Source organism: Musca vetustissima, unplaced genomic scaffold, assembly GCF_032173495.1.
Source record: "Musca vetustissima isolate MV318-11 ecotype Yass unplaced genomic scaffold, APGP_CSIRO_Mvet_v1 utg226035, whole genome shotgun sequence".
Classification (NCBI taxonomy): Eukaryota; Metazoa; Arthropoda; class Insecta; order Diptera; family Muscidae; genus Musca; species Musca vetustissima.
This window is the reverse complement of record NW_026879025.1, coordinates 1-9,848: the sequence shown is the minus strand read 5'-3', so window position 1 is coordinate 9,848 and position 9,848 is coordinate 1. Positions and strand designations below refer to the sequence as shown.

The following is a 9,848-nucleotide window of genomic DNA, read 5'->3' as shown; positions in this document are numbered from 1 at the left end:
TGCCAGAGACCCCCTTAACGCCAAACGCTGTTTTCTCCTTATCTTTCTCGGCGATCTCTACTTGCCAGTACCCAATCTGCAGGTCGAGGGTGGAGAACCATGACGTCCCGTCTAATGTGTCCAATGTGTCGTCGATTCTTGGGAGCGGATAGCTGTCCTTCTTGGTGACATCATTCAACTTTCGGTAGTCCACACAAAATCGGGTGCTTCCGTCTTTCTTCTTGACCAAGACCACTGGGGAGCACCATGGACTTGACGATGGTTCTACTACACCACTCTTTTCCATTTCACTTATCAGCTTCTGGACCTCGTCTCTTTTTCTTGGAGGATGTTTAATGGGTCTCGCGTCTGCTGTATGGATTTCATGCTTCACCACTGATGTTCTTCCTTGGTGCTCTTTTGTCAACGCAAAGGTAGAGGCATGTTTCCATAATAGCTGCTTAGCCTTGTTCCTCTCAGAAGGTGATAATTGGTGTGTCCACTCTTTTATGTAACCGTCGAGGTGCTTCTTCTCCATGGCTGCTGGCTTTTCGGTGCTCGTTTCCAAATTAATTACAGCTTCAGCTGGTGTGCATTGTCCAACATCGGAAAATTGGCAAATTTGCTCTTGCTTGTTTGGCAGGTTCAAAACTCTAACAGGAATCAATCCATTCACAAAGGTTTCGATTTTCATACGGTCCACCAATGGGTGACTCTCCTGGATACGTCACTAGCACCAAACGTTCCACCTCAGCTGCAAAGTCTTGTAACGTTTCGTTTGCCCTCTGTACTCCTCCCCTTAATTCCATAAGGTAGATGTTTTGTTTATATTCGCCACCGTACTTACGTTCCAGTGCAGCAATAACATCTTCATAGTTGTTTCTAGAAGCAACAGGAATACTCTGTATAACATCACCAGCACTGCCCTTCAATGCCAGAAGTAGTGCAACCGATTTGTCGCTGTCGTTCCACGAATTTCTAGAAGCCACTGTCTCGAACTGTAACTTGAAAACATTGAATGACGTAGAGCCGTCGAATACAGGAGGTTTGATTTTTAGTGTGTTATCAGGAACTCGCACCGGACCACCTTTGATTTCCAGTTCCGACATTTTCTTCTCCAGATTCGTAAACCTGTGGTCGTGGGCCAGAAATTTCTCATCCACAGACAGAATCTTCTCGTCAACCGACTGCACTTTCTTATCCAACTCTTTAATTTGGACCTCCACGGTTTCCACTCTCCTTCCAATAACTTCTGTAATGTTCTCGAGTTTCTCGTTCATTCTACAATTCTACAATTTGTTACGATATACGACTACAAAATACCAAATTGAAGCGAATTCGGTTGAAAAACGCGCTCAAGAACCCCACAATACCGAATATTGGGGATACACTTATATGGGGGCCACCCGAAAAATGGACCTATATTCATAATTTTTTGTGGAGAAATTTGGTACCTATTAAGAACTCAAAATACTAAATTACAGCCAATTCGATGTAAAAATACGAACAAAACCCCCAAAACACTGAAAGTTATGATGGCTACCAGAAAAAGTGGACCTATACTCATAATTTTTTGTGGAGACATTTAGTACCCAATAAGAACTTAACGTACCAAATTTCAGCGAATTCGGTTGAAAAACGCGGTCAAGAACCCCCAAATACCGAAAATTGGGGGGTACCCTTATATGGGAGCTATGCCTAAACATGGACCGATATATCCCACCTTCGAACTTGACCTGCCTGCAGACAAAAGACAACCCTATGCCAAATTTCAGCACCCTATCTCAATTCCTTCAGAAGATAGCATGATTACAACAGACGGACGGACGGACATGGCTACCCTTACATGGTGCCTACCCGAAAAATTGGACCTATATTCATAATTTTTTTGTGGAGAAATTTGGTACCTATTAAGAACTCAAAATACTAAATTACAGCCAATTCGATGTAAAATTACGATAAAAATCCCCAAAATACTGAAAGTTAGAAGGTGCCGTTATATGAGGGCTACTAGAAAAAGTGGACCTACACTCATAATTTTTTGTGGAGACATTTAGTACGCAGTAAGAACCCAACGTACCAAATTTCAGCGAATTCGGTTGAAAAACACGGTCTAGAACCCCAAAATACCGAAAATTGGGGGTACCCTTATATGGGAGCTATGCCTAAACGTGGACCGATATATCCCATCTTCGAACTTGACCTGCCTGCAGACAAAAGACAACCCTATGCCACATTTCAGCACCCTAGCCCAATTCCTTCAGAAGATAGCGTGATTACAACAGACGGTCGGACGGACATGGCTAGATCGTCTTTGAATTTTACCCTGATCAAGAATATATATATTTTATAGGGTCGGAAATGAATATTTCGATGAGTTACAAACGGAATGACAAAATTAATGTACCCTCCGTACTATGGTGGAGGGTATAAAAAAGAAGTAGAGTGTGGATCTTCATACAAACTAATTGCTTACAGCAGTAATAAAACTGTCAAATTAATGTAAACAATCTTATAATTTATGGGGGTTTTTTAGTCTGTCCGTCCGTGTGTGTGAACACGTGCATTTTGTTGTTAGTGTAATCCTTTGTGTGTGTGTGTCCGTCCGCCTTATTTTGATGAACACGTGCATTTGTTTATTAATCCTTCTCCCCTCCCCACCATCTGCACCTAATGTAAAATACCTAAACGAAAACTGTGTAACGTGGATTTTGTTTCGAAGGAATACAAAATTGTCAAAATGTTTATAAAGATTTTCCGTCTGTCCCTCTTGTGCGCACATGATTATTTCATAATAATGTGAAATACATTTATCCTTTCCTCTACCTAACGCATGAAATATTGTGTAACGTAAATTTTGGTTTTCCGATTTTCCGTATGACCTTGTTTGGGAATGCACATGGGTATTTCATAATATTGTGAAATACATATGTTGATCGATATGTGTGGGCGATCACAAATGTGTATGGATATCAATCTATGACCCCACATTTAAACTCATCCTTGTATACCTACCTGCAGGCGGCAAGTCACCCTTTCTTCAGAGATGTTGTGGTGGTGTACTGTCACCATTTTACACTTGAGAGCAATAAATAACGTATCTTGTACAATTGCGTTTGTCTGCATTCATGTTCACTTGAGAGCAATAAAAAAGGGATCTTGTGCATTTGCGTTTGTCTGCATTCATGTTTATTTTTGGTTATAACAACAAATGTTTGCAAACCAAAGATGATGTGTGTGTGCGATCCTAAATGTATCCTACATAAGGAATTATATGTGGGTTCGTTCTTTCAAATACCACTGCTAGTACATTGCCACCTTTTTTGACACTTGAAAGTAATTAAGCGGTCTTATGAAAACAGTGGTAATTGGTTTGTGTGTGGGCGCTCGCCAATGTACCCTACATTCAGACTCATATGTATATCCAATGTCCCTACACTTGAAGGCGATAAAACAGATATGTAGTCATGTTTATTTGTAATCATATTGAGGTATGTTTGTCGCCCAAGGAAATGTGTTTTGAGATGCCTATGGAGTTTATAAATTGAAATATGTATGCTGGATTAGCAGACACATTTGATGAATAAGACAATTGTTTATGTTTAAATTTGTATGCACTGCAGTATGTTGGCTAGCAGACACACTTGTTGCATTCAAGCAAAAAACACTTTATTTTTTTTAGATATACTGGAATATGATTTGAGGAGAAATGTTTCTTTTACAAGATAATGTCAAACATAGGTTTAATTCTGCCGCTAAAGTAATAAGTTTCTCACTTTCAATTGAGAGTTCGTTTCAAAACCACATACATCCCAATAAAACTACTACAACATTTTTAAAGTTATTTTTTCTAAAATATTATAAAAGTTTTCTTTAAAGTGGATAAAGTGATTTTATTCTAATCAAATAAAAATTTAAAGACACATATATTTAAAACGAGAATTAATTCTGAAAGATAAAAAGTGCTATTTCACGGACAATTACACGCAAAGTGAACTTATTTCTGTGAATATTAATTGTTATCGGCAAAGTTTAAAATGGAAAAATATCAATGCAATTTCTGTTCGAAAACATGCAGCTCTACTGTTGCTTTTAAAAAGCATTTGCTATTGCATAAAATTTGTGTAGTATGCAACAAAATGTTTTTACACAACAAAGCTCTGAAATTGCATTATGAGGTCTATCATCCATATCATCTCAAAGGACTACAGAAAACAAATCAGCAACATGCAAATCCTCAACATACAACAACATTGAATGATCAACAACAACATCAAGCTTATTTTCAACAGCCAACAGGAACATGGCAACAATCTCAAGAAATAAGGCAGCAACAAGCACACTTTCAACACCCTACAGGAACATGGCAACAACCTCAAGGATTATGGCAGCAAAGCAATCAACACCAACAGCAAGCATACCTTCAGCAACATCAAAATTATACTCATGCAGATATAAGACAAAACCCACAAAGCTTTGATCAACAACAACATCATCTCCAACAACAAATTCAACAGAAAGATGATGAATCAAATAAGAAAAAATAACATGAAATTAGTAAGAAGTGGATACTACAACCGAATTCAAACCTTCGAATACAAAATCAAGGAAGAAACTTTAGAGGTTGACGTTATATTTCAGGATGCAAAACATACAATTATTAGCCAGCTTGAAGATGCATTAAATCGCCACAAGTTAATCAAATTTCAATTGGAGCTATGTGGAGAATATGTTAAACAATCGAACGAAAACTTAATAGTAAAAAAAATATATCATAATACCAAAGTTACACAGCTTGATAGAGCTACCAACATAGATCCTATATTGAATGACCATTTCGAGTATATTAAAACGAAGATGTCTGAGTTTCAAGAACGGGATTCTGGTTGGGCACTTTTAAAGATTTTTAGTTTGAAAATCAATATTTACAAGCATTCGCCTATAAGAGGTTCTCAATATATACCAACCCCTAAAGTAATAAAAAATAAAAGAGCATGTATCAATATTTATAACCAAGACATATATTGCTTTAAATGGTGTATGATTGCTGCATTGGAAACTCCGCTCCCTAAAAACCCTTCAAAAACATGTTCATATGCAATAGAAAATATTAACTCATCATTTATAGTGTTACAAAATGGAATAACTCTGAATTTTGAAGGAATAGAATTTCCGATGGAGCTGAAGTACATAAAAGTGTTTGAAGAAAAAAATCCAAACATTAGCATCAATGTGTTTGGATTCGATTATTCTTCACATTCCATAGTTGGACCATATTTCATCACGAAACATGTAAGAGATACGCATGTGAATTTGTTGTTGCTGGAAAATGATGACAAAGCGCATTACATTTGGATAAAATATTTATCTAGGTAAATTGTGATTTTATTAAAAAATCAATTATTATGCAATATTTATTTATTTATATTTTTTTATTTTAGGTTAGTGCATAGCCATTTGAAAAAAGACCATAGGCGTCTACATATTTGCAACCAGTGTTTGTATTATACAAACAAGATAGAAATGATGGAAAGACACAAGGAGCTATGCAGTAAAGTTGTTACAAAAATGCCAGAAGAAGGTAAAAGCACGTTATCTTTTAAAAACTATAAGAAGCAAATGAATGTCCCGTTTGTTATATACGCAGACTTTGAATGCGTATTAGAAAAAACAGCGAACATAGATAATATAATAAATAAGCATATTCCATGTGCTTTTAGTTTTAATATTAAATGTAATTTTGATAATAGCTTAGATGAATTATATATATACTGGTAAGGATGCAGTAGAAAAATTTGTTAAAATGTTGGATAATAAGTGTAGGGATATTCATAAAAAATATTTAAGTAACAATAAGCCAATGACACCTTTAACGCCATCTCAAATTGTAGACTTTGCCACTGCAGTATATTGTCATATTTGTGATGAGGAATTAGGTAGTGATAGGGTTCGTGATCATTGTCACATAACTGGTCAGTATAGGGGAGCTGCACACAACGAGTGCAATTTAAACTATACTATTCCAACATTTATACCCATTTTATTCCACAATTTTTCTGGATACGATTGCCATCTTTTTATAAAAGAACTAATTAAATATATCCCTAGTAAGAAAACTAATATAATTCCACAAAATAAAGAATTATATATTTCATTATCACATATTGTTGATATGGATAATGGTATGGAATTTGAATATAGGTTTTTAGATTCCTTCAAATTTATGGCGGCAAGTTTGGAAACGTTAGCCAACAATTTGGAAGATGTAGATTTGAAATCAGTTAGGGCACATTTTCCCAATGATAGCCAATTTAATTTAATGAGGCGAAAAGGAATATTTTGCTATGAATATTTAGACTCCTTTGATAAACTAAATGATACAGTTCTTCCATCCATTGACGATTTCCACAGCACTTTATATAATTCCAGTTGTACTTTTGGTGATTATGAACATGCAAAACGTGTGTGGGAGACGTTTAACTGTCAATCATTAAAAGACTATATGGAGTTATATTTGAAGACGGATGTGCTCCTATTAACAGATGTATTCGAGAATTTTAGAAATTCCTGTAAAAGAGTTCATAAACTTGATCCCTGTCAGTACTATACTGCACCAGGCTTGTCTTTTGATGCAATGTTACGTTTTACGAAAATAACACTTGATCTTCTAAGAGATTTGAACATGTTCAATGTTATTAAAAAAGGTATCAGGGGTGGTCTAGTTCAATGTACCAAAAGATTTGCAAAAGCAAATAACAAGTACATGAAAGACTACAATCCAAATTTGCCATCACATTATTTATTATATTTGGATGCCAATAATTTGTATGGTTGGGGAATGAAGCAGTATCTTCCAGAAGGAGATTTTAAATGGTTGCAACCTGAGGAGGCGATAACAGATGTTGAGGAAATTCTTAAATTCATTCATAATTCTACCATTGGATACATATATGTAGTAGACCTTGAGTATCCGGAAGAATTGCATGATCTACACAATGAAAACTACGCAATACATTATATGAATTTAAAACAATGTTTAGAAAATGGGCTAAAATTAACAAAAGTTCATTTTGTAATTTCGTTTCGTCAATCTCCATGGTTAGCACCATATATAGATAAAAATACAGCCGAACGACAAAAGGCATCTAATTCATTTCTTAAAGACTTATATAAACTATATAACAATTCTGTTTTTGGGAAAACAATGGAAAACGTGGATAAAAGGAAGAACATTAAACTAGTCAATCATTGGGAATATAAAGATAGACGTAGAATTGGTGCTCAAAAATTGATATCAAAACCAAACTTTCATAGTGCATCACAATTTGATGATGAATTATGGGCAATCCAAATGAACAAAATAAACGTGACATACAATAAACCCATTTTATTTAGGTTTTTGTATTTTAGAACTTGCTAAATATAGAATGTATGATTTCTTTTATGGATATATTAAAAAAATTTGGCAATCGTGCAACTCTTTGTTATACACTCATTTATTTTAGATATTGAAACGGATGATGTATACGAAGACATAAAATCTGACATTGACTTGCAGTTTGATACATCCGATTATCCAGATGACAATATATATAAAATCCCCAGAAAAAATAAGAAAATAATTGGTATGATGAAGGATGAGAACTGTGGAAGAATTATGACCACGTTTGTTGGATTAGGACCTAAAATGTATTCCTTCCAGGTTGAAGATGGCGAAGAAGTAAAGAAAGCAAAGGGCGTTAAAAAGTGTGTAATTGCAAAATATACAATAAATGATTATAAAGAATGTTTACTAAATGAAAAAATAACTACAGATGTCATGATTAATTTTAGGTCTAAGATGCACCAAGTGTATACAAATAAAATGCTTAAGATAGTTTTAAATTCTAAAGATACAAAAAGAAAAATCAAAGACGATAAAATAAATACTTATGCATGGGGGCATAGAAATATTGAAAATTAATATGTAAGTAACTTTAACCTTGACTTTTCAGACCATTGGATATAGATTTAAAGTATATAAATGATGAAGATTATTTAAATAGTTTAAACTTTGATTTTTCCATTACAATGGAAACAGATTTAGATATTCCATGTAATATTGACATTGATGAATTGAATGTATATTTATAAGTTCCCATTGTAAATAACAATACATAAAAATATATGTATCTATATATAAATAAATAATAAACAAAGTGTAAATTATTTCATTGTAAAGAAATGTGTTTTATTTCATTTAAATAAATTTAATGTTTAATATAATATGTAAGTATAAATATCTTATACTACTTTTCGAACAATTCCAGTCAAAGGTATGTATTCCACCAGACGATCATGGATAATCAGACAATATGCTAAAGTATTTGGGGGAATTGGTGTACTGGTTTCAAATTGGATCTTCAAATCAATTGGTCCATTCTTCACGACTTCGTTTTGATTACTTATATCAATGACAGCAATTGGATTGTCTTTAAAGCCTTTGTAGGAAAGAAGTGGATGTGGTTCTCTCATATAGTATGTTTCTTGAAACTTGGTATACATATCGTAAAGTACTGCATAGCGATTTTCTCCATACTTTAGATTTAAATCATCATAGGGATACGTTTCTGAATTCAAATGTACTTTGATGTTTTGAAGATCACAATGCATCAATTTGTGATCTTTTTCAAATACAAATGCCACATATCGTGGTCTTTCATGATTTGCCGATAATTTAACATTCCAGCTGTGTTGTCTTCCACCAACAAATGTTGGATTAAAGTAGCAGTCCCAGCTACGAAATGCTATTGGTAATGTTTTTCCATCCTTTATTGTTTTCAAGAAACTAATTTTTCTATAGTCAGACAAATTTATGTGTTGCACTTTCCACACAATGTTTGTAATAGTAAGACGAATATCTTCTTTTGAGTCTGTAGAATAGCATACATTTGTATCATTGGCACTCCGCAAAAGAATCAAATCATGTTTGCTATTACAAATTACTTTTTTGAAGTCTTCAGCAAATCCAAGCAAACGGTTCAGTGGCATGCAAAAGTTGAAGGAATTGGTTGACACATCATCAACACCCCATCCAGCATTACTCATAACTTTACTTTCAGATTCACTTAGAGAAATCCAATTTTTAACTTTCGTAGTTACACCTAGATAACGTGTACGATCGATTTCAATTCCATTCAATTCATATCGAATTTCATCAAACATATATCCCACACAATTATTCCTTAGTCTAGCATTTGAAGAATTTTCACCATTTGCTTTTCTTAAATAGCCTTCAATATATAAATAGCTTTCGGATGGCAGAACGTATAGGTCTTGATTTTGTATACTTATACGAATTTCATCATTATTTTTAAACGATTGAATATAGGGAACATAGCTATGTATATTTATAAAATAATCATGTTTGTCTTGATCTTATATGAATTCGAAGTGTGATTTCCTCCCCTCGAAAATTTACTAAGCGACCTTCTTGATCTAATATCTGTACTTCAAGACGACTTATTTCTTTGACGTTTACAGGCAAATAAATGAGATTAAATGGTCTCTCAGCTAATTTATAGCCCGGAGGAACATCTAAAGCAAATTCATGTAAGATATGAGCAGGTGAATTATTCATAAACGATCCAGTTACAATGTTGCAGTGTATTTGTATAACATTGACCTTTAAAATATTTACTGGAAGTTTGGAGACATGTTTTTGCCTGGGCTCCAAAATTTTTTTCAGTGAATCCAAAGAGTTTTGCAATAGATTTTCCTTATTAAAGAATATTGGGTCATGAGATGATTCAATTTCTATTTGTAATGTGTTATTGTTGGCTTTAATGTTAATATTTCTATTTATGTACATATTTTTATAAGCAGTTTCT

At 34.1% G+C, this 9,848-nt stretch overlaps 1 protein-coding gene across 1 annotated transcript; it reads right to left on the bottom strand.

Annotated features, from left to right (window-relative positions):
* Positions 1-8,262: 8,262 nt before the first annotated feature.
* LOC133323836 (uncharacterized) lies at positions 8,263-9,183 on the bottom strand. The gene has a single exon (XM_061532734.1). The coding sequence runs from the start codon at positions 9,181-9,183 to the stop codon at positions 8,263-8,265; it is 921 nt and encodes a 306-aa protein (XP_061388718.1).
* Between the last annotated feature and the right edge of the window lie 665 nt (positions 9,184-9,848).

Bases quoted from the DNA above. Each gene is read 5' to 3' on its own strand.
- LOC133323836 (XM_061532734.1), bottom strand. From the start codon at position 9,183: ATGTTTGATGAAATTCGATATGAATTGAATGGAATTGAAATCGATCGT.